This window comes from Podarcis muralis, chromosome 12 (genome assembly GCF_964188315.1).
Source record: "Podarcis muralis chromosome 12, rPodMur119.hap1.1, whole genome shotgun sequence".
NCBI lineage: Eukaryota > Metazoa > Chordata > Lepidosauria > Squamata > Lacertidae > Podarcis > Podarcis muralis.
Window position 1 is genome coordinate 53,530,845 of NC_135666.1, and position 12,719 is coordinate 53,543,563.

Genomic DNA, 12,719 nt, shown 5'->3' on the forward strand with positions numbered 1-12,719 from the left:
TCGCAAACCTGTACATGGAACACTTTGAAACCAATGCTTTAGACAAGTCAGAACACAAACCCAAACTTTGGCTCAGATATGTTGACGACACCTTTGTAATTTGGCCACACGGGAAGGAAAAACTGGACAGCTTCCTCACACATCTCAACAGCCTACACCCCAAAATACAATTCACTATGGAAATAGAAGCCAACAACCAACTTCCCTTTCTTGACGTCCTAATCTACAAAAAACCTGATGGCTCCCTAGGACACACTATCTACCGGAAAAAAACACACACCAACCGCTACTTACATGCACAATCACACCACCACCCTGCACAAATAAACTCCGTAGCCAAGACTCTCATCTCCAGAACCAAACGCCTGGCTGACAAAGACCACTTGACAACTGAGTTACAGAATCTCTCAAATGTGTTAATTGCCAATGGATACCAGCAAAACAGGGTTACGAAGCTAATCCAAAAAGAAACACCCCCCAAAAACCAAGACACAGAAGAAAACAATGGCATGGCCCTCCTTCCTTATATCAAGGGCACTACAGATAAAATTAGCAAAATCCTCCATAAACACAATATCAAAACAGCCTTTTGCGCCAACCAAAAAATAGCCAATATCCTCAGAAACCCCAAGGATAAAATCCAGTTGGAAAACCAAGGGGTCTATGAAATACCCTGCAAAGTCTGCCCAGCCACGTACATTGGACAAACAAACAGACGAATAAATGCACGTATCGCAGAACACAAGAATGCCGTCAAAAAAGAAGAAAAAACTTCCTCTCTCTTCCAACACATGAAAGAAACAGGACACGAAATTAATTTTGCAGATTCCAAATTGCTCTCTAACATGGAACATCACCACAAGAGAATAATCATGGAAGCCATCGAGATAGAGAAACACCCTCACAACATGAACAAGCGTGACGACACATCCCGCTTGCCAGACATCTGGAAATTAGCCCTCCCCACAAAAACTGACACCAGATCCAGAGGCACACAGAACGCCATCACCAATCAACCACACCAGACCCAAACCCAGACCCTCTCCACAGATAAATTACAGACACCATCCAGTAGCCAAACCATGGTGGCACCTCCGGATGCTGCACCCCCCTGCAATCCCTACACAGATCTGGCTGGCACAGGCCACAAAACCACAGCTCGCCCCTATACACGAAGCCAAGCCAGAGCACAACTAAATGTAGTACACCCATCTTCTCAGAAAAACTCTTCACAAAGTTCAAGAGGTCAAGACACAAAGGCTTTAGCAACTAATCCACACCTAATGACCCACCTAAGTGGTACTCAGGATATCACTCAAGAAATCACTCAAGATATCCCTCAAGCAATTAAGGAACAAAAGAAGAAAAGGCACACTAGCCTGGGAACTTCCTCTCTGCCCAGAACATTGGAGGCTATACACCATACCTCCTCAACAGTATTTATAGGAACTCAAACACTGAGATCCTGCTCTGTTCCAGTAACAAGAAGCCGAAAGCACCAGCCTGAAGATGACGAGTGAGACCTCGTCGAAACGTCGCCTAGACACCCCAACTTTTACACGGGAAGATACCCGAGGACACCAAAACCTGCATATATATATATATATATATATATATATATATATATATATATTAAAAAAGAATTAAATAATTCTGAAATCAGGAAACCGTTTTTTTAGAAAAAATCAGAATTCAATCGAACTTAAGAATTTCTACACCAGCACCTGTTCTTTATGCCCCCACCCCTGGCACACTTTCTTCATTTCAGCAGAATAACTGGGAAGGGGGCGAAAAGCAATGCTGTTGTTTCCAAGTTGGGAGTCAGAAATCCTCATGATAGACTTCAAGCCACCCACGCCTCTCTAAAACTGATTTTACAACCTCTGTAGAGAAAAGGCAGAGTCAGTTATAAACACCGATATTTGTTTTGTTTTATTTTGTAAAATAGTACAACACTGTATTTTATTTTGTTGAATTGCAAAAGTATAAAAAACCCTTTAAAATGCATATAAACCATAATGAAACTCTAGAGAAAGATTATCTTTTTTGACACATGTAGGAGAACAGTTTATATCAAATTAAGTTTGCAAGAAAAATGAGCACTCTCGTTATTCCTTGCAGTTTCCAGGAGACACGAGGAAAGGAGAAACGAGGCTGAGCTTCACAAATTCGCAGCTGCTTCTCACTTGCATAAGGTATTTCTGAACATTCTGCAAAAGTTAAAATTCTATGAAACTAAAAAACAAAACAAAAAACCTCTCCTGTTGTTGAGGATGCTCCTAGCCCAGCTTGTAGGCACACATTTAAAAATGGAAAGTAAAGAAGTTGAGAAAGGAAGGGGAAGGATTATTCTCTCTCCCTCCACTCCCAATTGCTTATGCATTGGCTTTGAAAGGTAGAATGACACATCTAAAAATGGCAGGAGTTTTCAAAAGCTGGACTTTTGCCAAGCAACTGCAAAGTAGCAGAGGGAAGGTGCAATTTTAAAGGGGGAAACACGAAACAGGAAGACACGTTTCCCCCCTAATGCAACCAATATCCATCTAGACACTGGTGGTAGTAGGGGGGAGTTACAGGGGAAAGTAAGAGGCGAACAAAAAAACCTAAGCATCTACCCCTCCTACCACTTCTGAGTTGAATTGTGTCCTCTCCCAACCACTCTATGTACCAGCAGGGACATGGGACTCCCTGCCAAATATGTGGCTCCAGATTCCTGTTGTGGAATTGACTCTATTCTACTTAAAGCTTATTTGGAGTACTTAAAAAAACCCCAACCCTAAATTACTAAAAGCCGACTGCTAACCTTCTATCCAAGTTACTGAGGGGAGAACCTTTGTTGGCAGGTTTCACCTTCCAATTTAATTTGTGTTTTCACATTTCAATACTCAAGTTATAAAATGTAAACGAAATACAACTCAAATCAAGGGAGGAATAAACCTCAGCTTAAAAAAAAAAGAATTAATTATTTTCTTCTTCTCTTCATCATCTTTCTTGAGGGCTTCTTGGGGTGCAGCTCTTCAAAAGTGTCCTCTTCGCATTTCACTTCACTGTCCAAGTCTTTGTCATGGTCAAACTCTAAAAGAGGAAAAATTGTTCAATTTTAAAGACAAAACAACGTGCCAAGGAATACTTACTAAGCTGCATCCTAGCGAGGGAAAAAAATTGTGGAGTCCCACAGCCTTGTTGTTCACTTTGTCATTGGCAAGTACGCCAGAATGGCTTAAATTTCTATTGTATCTAAAACCTTTTTCAACATATGTAAGTCTTAAGCCATCAAAAGGAGGTTAAACTTGCACTTGTTAGATGTCACTTATGAAATATCCCCTTGTACATGCAAGTTTAAACTTGTGGAAAAATGCTGCTAGAACTTTATGGGGGTTTCCCCCCTTCTTCACTAATGAAGCTGCTGGATCACATCTTGTTTCTTCTCTGGTCGCTTAGCCCCCAGTCCATAAGCTGCTCTGTGACAATGCATGAAAGATATACTTTCCAATTACTGTATCACCTTACTGAGAAGAGCCAGCTGGATTTGACCCTGATTCAGAAAACACACAATTTGGGGTAGGGTGGCGGAAGGGTTGTGTGTGAAAATAATCCAAATTCAATAGGACACTTGAAGTTGATGCTTCTGTTTAAATGCCTTACTGCAGTGGTTTACAACCAGTGTGGTGTGCCGCCCTGGGTTGCCTTGAATGATGGTCAGGGGTGCCATGGGCAACACTGGCCTCTGTCCCTCTTTCCTTCCCTTCCTCCTGATGCCCTCTTGCATCTCTGCCTCCCAAAGGCTTGTATAGCTGTTTGTATAGCTATATACAAAGCTTGTATAGCTGGCTACAAGCTCTGTAGGTGAATGGTGCCTCTGGAGCTGGCCAGGAGGTGCTGGTTGCCAGGGGCTGAGGTGGCAAGAAAGTGGGCGAGGGAGTCCAGCCAGCCAGCCAGCGTGCCAGCCCTTGCTGTTGGGAATGGGCAGACAAGTCCCAGGCCCCTGTGGGGCAGTGTGAGAAGGCACCTCTCTTTGGGGCAAGGGTGGCAGCTCAGAGATCAGGGGCAGTGGCAGCAGCTGCCCAGAGGACTCCCAAGGAGATGGGAGGAGGCCGAGGGAACATTCCCCAAGGGAGGGTGTTCAAAAAAAGGGTGAGGGACTGCCAGCTCAGCAGGCAAGGGGTGACATAACAGGGCTCCTGAGCCCCATGGGGGTGCCGCAGGAAGAATATAGTTGTTCAAGGGAGCTGTAGACTCAAAAAGGGTGAAAACCTCTGCCTTACTGAATGGCGCCCATGTGTCAATTCTAATTGCCAAAAGGAGGAGAAAGAAAATTCCCTGTCCCTTCAGCAGTTGAGCAAGAAAGGAAGAATTTAGTCAAGAAAAGCTCCTGACCTAGCAATAAGGCTGCATACATACTGAATCCACTATCTCAAATTACAAGTTCCATGCTAAGTAACTGAATGGGCTGCCAGCATGTCACTATTCTTACAAGCCACAGTACTGCTCACTTCTAAACGATACACGCTTCAGTTTTAACAGATGTAACATTATATAGTGAGCTGCATGTACTTAAAATTTAAAACGTACCTTCCTCCTTTAGTAGGCGGGACTCCGTTTCCTTCAGCCAATTAGAAGCTTTGTCTACATTAGAATTCAAATTGCTAGCCAACTTGGACATGGTTTCTTCAGCTAAAACATAACACAAAAAGATGTAACCAATTAGGATCATAGGTGTAATGGGAAGGGGTAACACCCCATTTAACACTTATTATAGGAACGTAGAAACAATGGAAGTTTGGGACAAGGGGTGGGCAGGAAACCACTACTTTCATCTGAAAAGGCAAGCCATTATTTAACTGTATATGTGCATGATGGCTGGTTCCTTATGAAGTGCTAGGCATTAGATCTAACACTTCATTACTGGAGTGGACTGTTGTTGCTGTTGAAAAGTCACATCTGCATAGTGTGGGTCCTGCCAGAATGCTTATATTCGCTAAATAATTTTGATGAATGACATTTCAGTATCATTCCCTGCAAAGGAAAACATTCCGTGACTGCTGAGATGATAGATGTTGAAACAACTGAAATGCCTTACCATCAGCCCATCCCTTTCTCCTATAGATGTCCTCCACCATATCAGAAATCTTCTTAATAGCCGCTTGGATTCTACTCTGCATGTGGTTAGACTGCTCGTTGGATGCAAAGTGGCCTTTGATGCATGTGTTATCGGCAATACTTCCCATCACATCCATCCCCTTTCGGATTAATGGCTCCACGTTAATTCTGAAAAACTCAAAATACCTCTGGTAAGAGGCAAAATTATTTCCATGTTCGTCCAGCATGATGTGATTTTCAAACGTTTCTCCAGCGGCAAAAATTTCATTTCTGTCCATGTTCTCTTCCCAGTCTGCCTCCGTTGGTGTTGTCACTTCTGTGGGTTCTTTTTCAGAAGGTTCTGTCTGAGCAGCAAAGTTTGCAGGCCTTTGGAGAAATTTGACTCCACAAAGGTCACACTGTGTTGGGTCAACGTCTGCTTTTTTGAAGACTCCCAGTGCCATATCCGGGGATTCTTGCTTTGAAGAGGAAATCCTTTTCCATCTAATGCAACAGTAGACAAACAGGAAAAGGCCCCGCAGCTTCCGCTTGGCAGAAGCTTTCTGCTGTTGCTTCTGTTGCCTTGTCCATGCTATATTGGCTAATGGGTCTTCTCTCTCTTCGATGTACATGTCTTTTTCAAGATCTATTTCTGCCTCTTCGAAATTCCTTGCCTGGCTCAGATATGCAAATCTGTCCAAGTCGGCAACCTCAAAGTAGATACCTCTGACAGGTTTGTTGTTCTCATACTTAGTAACCCTCGTTCCTTTAGGGTCCCACCTCCAACAACAGTCCGCTAAAAACTCTGTATCTCGACAAAGCAGCAGCTCCTTGAGGCCATCGACTACTTCTTTAACACAGGAAGTCTCACTCATCAGATCCACAATCTTAATCAATCTTTCAGGCACCTTGGAAGGGTAGTCCCTTTTCAGTTCTGCAAGGAATTCTCGGAGGGTGGGAAAAATTTTGGCTAAAAGATCTTTATATTTCCAACCAAGCACCTGATCAGCATTCACCAACATCACTAAGCAAAGCACCACAGTGCGCTCAGCTTCCCCAGACATGATGAAGCCAAGGTCGCCAAAAGCATCAAAGAGTACATTGAAGTTTTCATACCCACACAGAACATTGGCTAAATATCTCAGGTGAACCTTAAATTCCTTTATGGCTTGCTTCGTGTCCTGTGGCTTATACTCTTGTATGACAGAAAAGGTGAAGGCGTCTTTACATCGGTCCCCTCTTGCAAATAAATAGTCCCAGTAATGGAAGAGGGCAATATAACTCTTGGGGAGGCAGAGAGTCATGGTTTTGCAGAGGCGCATGAGGACAGCACAACACAGGATGAACTGAAATTCCAGCAAAGCCACAGTGTTTCCTATGCTTGGAATTAAAGGGTCAACGCATTTCTTCACCAAGACATTCATGAAACGATAAAAAAACCACCTGCACCGCTCAAGGTTTCTGTGAATGTAGAGTTGGTCCATGGATTCCTGCAAGAGTCTGATGAAACACAAGTATGTGCTCTCAGCATTGCCCGCATATTTATCAGGTAGCAGCATTCCATATCTGCCCTCTATGCCTTTGGATCTCCCTCTCCCCCTTTCATCTGCCATCTTCAGTTCTCTATTATAGTCATCTTCTTCTCTGGAAAGGAGTCTATCAAACTCTGCGGGGTAAGTGGAAGTAAAGGCAAAGACCTGCATCATTCTCAGCCACAGATCCGTCGATTCTCTCCTGTTCTGGGCCGTCTCATTTGTAAATTCGGACCGGATGCATTCTCTCAGAACCGCCCTGCAAGGATTAGAATTTTTATGGCTAAAGCAATAATGGCTCAGGATCTGTTTGCATGCTTTTGGATTTTCAGACACCATCCTCAGGTGGAAATGCTTGGGAAATATAGCATTGATAAGAGATTTGCACAGTGCATACTTATCAGAGGTCAACAGCTCATCAATGGCATTGGGTTCATGAAGCAAATCTTTTGGGAACACTTGCTTGGCTTCTAACAGTAGCCCATTTATTGCAGCCAGGTGCATTTTACACTGAAATATAGATTTTATCTCATGACGTGACAGGGAGCTATGGAAGTCCTCACAGGTTTCGTCCTCACACTTCAAGCCGGCAATAAACTTTGTGCAAATATTTGGGAAGCTCAGACCATGTAAATGGTGAATAATGGCAGTAAGCCTATTCAACAAATGTTTATTCAGTGCAAATTTCACCTCTTCCAGGCTTACACTGAGCTTATCACTTGTTCTCTTTTCTCTCTGTTTGTAACTCTCGGACAAATGTTCTAGAATACAGCCCGCTTCGTTCTGGGAGACCTGACAACTTTTCCCATCTATCAGGACAATTCCAAAGTATTCAAAACACGACTTCACCATTTCCTTCTCGGCGTTGGTGCTTGCTTTTTTGAAAGCCTTGACCAGATTTAGAAGGGCTTCGATTCCATAGGATGTTAATCCCAAGATGGCCTCACTCGCGACATCACAGCTTGTTGCTCCAAACAGAGCTTCCACAGCGCCAGCACTGTGATTCACACGCAAAAACATTCCAAAGGCCGCCTCCAACATATAGAAGTCTTTCTCTAAAAGTCCTATCAAATAGGTAGCCTCTGCGCTACCAGACTTTTGGTCTGTTCGCTGAAACAGATCTAAGGCTTCGCTCAAAATGTCTCTCACGTTTTCCACCTTACAAATCCCTGCTACACTAAGGCGGGCCGCAGCAAGCAGACACGATGCTCGGAACTCTTTTTGGTTAGTGAGCTTGGCTGCTTCCAGTACAAAGCCATGCTGCATCATCAGCTTTGCGGCTTCTTCATCTTTGCCTTCCCTCTTCAACAGGTCAGCAGCTTCAGCAAAGCATTTGTGCGTTTTCAGAAACACAAGCTGGTCTTCGGTGTCAAGGTGAGACAGCACCTCCTTCATTTCACTCATCTTGTTTGTGCGCAGGTACTTGGCAGCAGCTTCCAAATAAAACTGGTTTGCTGTGTATGAAAGTTTGGAAATTGGCAGTCCTTCTTTTCTCATCATCTTTTGATATCTGAAACAGACATATACAAGTAAGCTTCAACAGGGAATTGGAAGTAGATGCACAACTTAACATCCAGTGAGATGTGATCTAAGACTGCTACAAGTTGTTCTGGAGACTCAGAGCTTAATGTGAAGTTGAGCCAGGTCTGAGCTAGCTGACAATATTTCCGATTTCCCTTTCTTCATAATACTGGTGTTTGGTTTTATTATTGGTGTATAGACGCGGGTGGCGCTGTGGGTAAAAGCCTCAGCGCCTAGGGCTTGCCAATCGACCCGTTGCTCGGTCCCAGCGCCTGCCAACCTAGCAGTTCGAAAGCACCCCCGGGTGCAAGTAGATAAATAGGGACCGCTTACTGGCGGGAAGGTAAACGGCGTTTCCGTGTGCTGCGCTGGCTCGCCAGATGCAGCTTTGTCACGCTGGCCACGTGACCCGGAAGTGTCTCTGGACAGCGCTGGCCCCCGGCCTCTTGAGTGAGATGGGCGCACAACCCTAGAGTCTGTCAAGACTGGCCCGTACGGGCAGGGGTACCTTTACCTTTATATTTCATATTATGGTTTATAGTCTGGTTATATGTCATGGCATTTGACTAGTACAATCAACTCATTGAGTGACTGAATGATTTTCAAAGCTGATTTAAAAACAAAAAAGTACTGGGCACTGTTTCTTTTTTTAAAAAAAGATCAGCACTTTTACATTTCTATTAGATCTTTGTATTTGCACTGTAGAAATGGCTTAAATCAGGGGTCAGCAAACTTTTTCAGCAGGGGGCCGGTCCACTGTCCTTCAGACCTTGTGGGGACCTTGTGAATTCTTATGCCCCACAAATAACCCAGAGATGCGTTTTAAATAAAAGGACACATTCTACTCATGTAAAAACACCAGGCAGGCCCCACAAATAACCCAGAGATGCATTTTAAATAAAAGGAGACATTCTACTCATGTAAAAACACACTGATTCCTGGACCATTCGCAGGCCGGATTTAGAAGGCAATTGGGCCGGATCCGGCCCCCGGGCCTTAGTTTGCCTACCCATGGCTTAAACTATCTTCTCCAAGTAAAGTATTAACATTTTCATAGGCTACTTAGATATGCGGTTTTAAATGGCATGCATTGCAACCCAAGGACACAAATCAGCAATCTTTTCAAAAAAACTGGCAAGGCAGAAGAAATGCTATTTTTTTAATGAAACAGGTTCTTTAAATACAGACCTTTCAACAGATTTTGCTGCTTCTTCATACAGCTCCTCGTGGCAACACATTTTAAGCGCTAGATCAAACTCTTGCATCTGCTCAAAACATCTGTATGCGTCTTTGTAGTATTGTCCTCTTTTATAGTAATATGCTGCTTCTTTCACCTGTACGATGATGACACCACATGGATGCTTACATCAAGCATACAATAGCTGGCAACACCTTTCTAATTCTAGCAAATAGGGCTAGACTGACTGCAAGATGAGCCAACTTGCTTATGCTAATAGATCGGACATCAAATAGGAGTTTAGTTATCACCCGGAGTTTACTCAAGTACCACATATTTCAAGTGAATAAATACACATTCAGCAGCAAGTCACCAAGGGTACCACGACAAATGTAAACGAAATCAAATCATGTGCATGCATGTGTGATCCAGCCCTATCTGTGACAAATTTCTCCCTTTTAACACTTCTCATAATAGAAAGGAAATTGATTTGTCTGTCCTCATCACACAACACAAGGGCCAGCTTAAAATATTTACTGGTTCCTAGATTTTTACCACACTCTCTCCCCTCCCCCCCGTCCTCTGCTTCTCCATGGCTGACCTCAATTAAGTCTCACCCACTTACATAAAATTAAGGATTCATACACTCACATCCACACAACACACATATTCTGTTGGGACAACCACGTGTACACCAAGCTAGCTTTCATATCTGCCTACCGACTATGCAAAAGTGAAGGAATATGAACAACAGAAAATATGAAATAAGAAACCTTTTGCATGCAGAGTAGCTGTAGGATAAAATATACTGACCCAAACAGCTCTCCTGAGTCAAATGTCACTTCCATTAACTGTTAAAATAGCTCTCAATGCAATGCTTTGATGAGCAGAGATACGGTAAATCAACTTGGACTTTTTACTCTCCCATAGTGAAATACTAAAGAGTCCCCAAAAATAAACTGGACAATGAAAGATAAAGAAGTGGGGAAACCACATTTACCTTTCCTAATTTTTCATAAAGTTGTGCACAAAGCTGGTACTCTTTGGCGTGGATTAGGCATTTGAGAGCCAAATTTGGTTCATCACATTCTAGGTAAGTTTTAGCCAGTTCCATATATTCCATTTGCTTCTCTCTGTTTTTATATATATATAGAGAGAAAGAGAAATAAAACAAAGCAATCACATTTTGGAAAATAGGCAGCCAATTGATTCAAGGTATTTCATTCCATTAGCTATTTTTAAACATTAACAAGCTGAGACAGAAACAGATTCCAACATGCGCTCTTCATGCAGGCAAGAAATATAATAAACAGTGACTTCATTGCTCTAAAAGGGACCTCAAGTCTTCTTTTTGAATCAAGCGATGGTCTATGTTACATCTATCACAACTGTCTTTATTGGAAGCAAAAAGGAGTAAAGTACTTATGACAAATTTGTTCCATTGGCTTCAAAAGGAAGCTCTAGATATGGAAAGGCCAGGCAGGAGAAAGTCTGACGGAGAAACTACGTGGAATGATAATTGCAGGAAACAGAGGTGGTAGCAGCATCCTAAAGAGCTGGGTGTGCACCCTAGAGTAAGGCAAGATATTTACTTTTTATAGCATCTAAGATAGGAAGCCTAATACTGCCACAGATTCCCTATCACCGCCATGCCAATTCACAAGTCACAGCAAGCCACAAATAATGATTTACCACAAATACGCAGATTGTTCTTGTGACTCTCTACTAGCCAAGTGCAAAGAACAAAGCAAGATTGAACCTTGGGCTGCAAATCATGGTTTGCTTGGACCGAAATGAAACAACTAATCTCTGGTTCAAATTAACACTAAACCAAGGATTATGGCAGGCATAGGTAAACTCAGTCCTCCAGATGTTTTGGGACTACAATTCCCATCATCCCTGACCACTGGTCCTGTTAGCTAGGGATGATGGGAGTTGTAGTCCCAAAAAACATCTGGAGGGCCGAGTTTGCCTATGCCTGGATTATGCTTTGTTGCTTCTGTGTGCTTAAATTGGGGGAGGGCAATGTTTGCTGCAAACCAGCGTTTACAGTGATGCATCAACTGACCTTTAACCAAAAACTGTCAAACAGATTTATGTTTTTTACGTCTAGAAAACACTTACCTGGGGTTCATTTTCTTTGACTGTACTTTAAGCACAGCGTCATGTGCCAAGGCTAGTTTTTCCTTCTCGGTTGCTCCTCCTTTTTGATAGCATTTAGCAGCCACCTGAAACAGGAAAGCAACATTTATCCAGAGCGCTGGTTGTTTCACAGAGGAGCAGTGCTACCCACTTATTTGAATGGCAGACAACAGACCAGGCAGGCTTGCTAATTGTTGGGTGTGTTGTTGTTTTTTAAATCATATCTTGCTCTTGTGCCTGTAACAGTATCTTGACCTGCGGCTATTTGAGATATCAATGCTTCCCCAAAAAGCAGCGCTCCTAGAAGGCTTCACAAAGTGCCCGGACAGATGCTTGTAGGAAGCCCACAAGCGGATTGTTGTCCTTCTTCACTGTTGCTGCCCATCCCCAAAACAAAACTCAACATGGAGCTTCCATCTAGTCATCATAGCAAATAGCCACGGATAGACTTTCCCTCCATGAATTATCTGTTGAAAACCATCTAAGTATCGGGGGGTCGCTGGGAGGAAGGACATGCCCCCTGGCAAATGACATATACATGCCAGCCCATCTCTCCCTTCTTCGTGCTGCTCGGGAGATCCATCAACCTACTTCCCCGACGTGCTTCCGTGTCTCATGTCTTGAGACGATGAGCACATATTGACTTAGCAGAGTCAATAACAGCAGAGCTAGGCTTGAGGTGTGAGTACTAAGCTACTTTTATTATATACAAATCAGGACAAAGGAAACCAAGGCTCCTCTCTCTCTCTTCTTCCTCGGAGAGAAGGAATACAACAGTACAACAGAGCAGAACAGTGTAAAAACAACATCCGCTCCCATGACTCCATCAGTGATGGAATGTAAACACAGACATGTGATGAAACAATCCCACATATCTGCACAACGGGGGAATGGAATTCCAACACTAAGCAGGTATTGCTCTACACATCTTGCAGCAGTGAACTTCAAGTTAATTATAAACTGCAGAAAGATGCAGAATCAGAGTTGGGAAAGGATTTGAAAGGTCATTTGGCTCGTCCCACGCTCCAAGAGCCACTGCTGCTACAGCATCCATGAGAGGTGGCCATCCAGCCTCTACTTAAAAACCTCTAAGATAGTCCACCATATTCTGAGGCCATCTGCTTCACTCTCAACCCAAACATTTGCCCAACCTTGGTATAGGTTTAAGCTGTAGATTGGAACATGCAATTAGGGTGTGTGCAAAGAAATCGAGCAACAAACTACGGCAGAGTTAGATCCAAAGAAGTGTAAATGGAAGGAAAATAGCA

General features: G+C 43.2%; 1 protein-coding gene across 1 annotated transcript in view; it reads right to left on the bottom strand.

Annotated features, from left to right (window-relative positions):
- Nucleotides 1–1,906: 1,906 nt before the first annotated feature.
- The window catches only part of TRANK1 (tetratricopeptide repeat and ankyrin repeat containing 1), a 53,507-nt gene continuing 42,694 nt past the window's right edge, over nt 1,907–12,719 (bottom strand). The window contains exons 19-24 of the mRNA XM_028750109.2: nt 11,434–11,537; nt 10,310–10,442; nt 9,321–9,466; nt 5,081–8,121; nt 4,573–4,674; nt 1,907–3,075 (exon numbers count right to left, since the gene is read on the bottom strand). Of these exons, the coding sequence (XP_028605942.2) occupies nt 2,963–3,075; nt 4,573–4,674; nt 5,081–8,121; nt 9,321–9,466; nt 10,310–10,442; nt 11,434–11,537 (3,639 nt within the window). The 3' untranslated portion in view covers nt 1,907–2,962. The remainder of the gene's footprint in view (nt 3,076–4,572; nt 4,675–5,080; nt 8,122–9,320; nt 9,467–10,309; nt 10,443–11,433; nt 11,538–12,719) is intronic.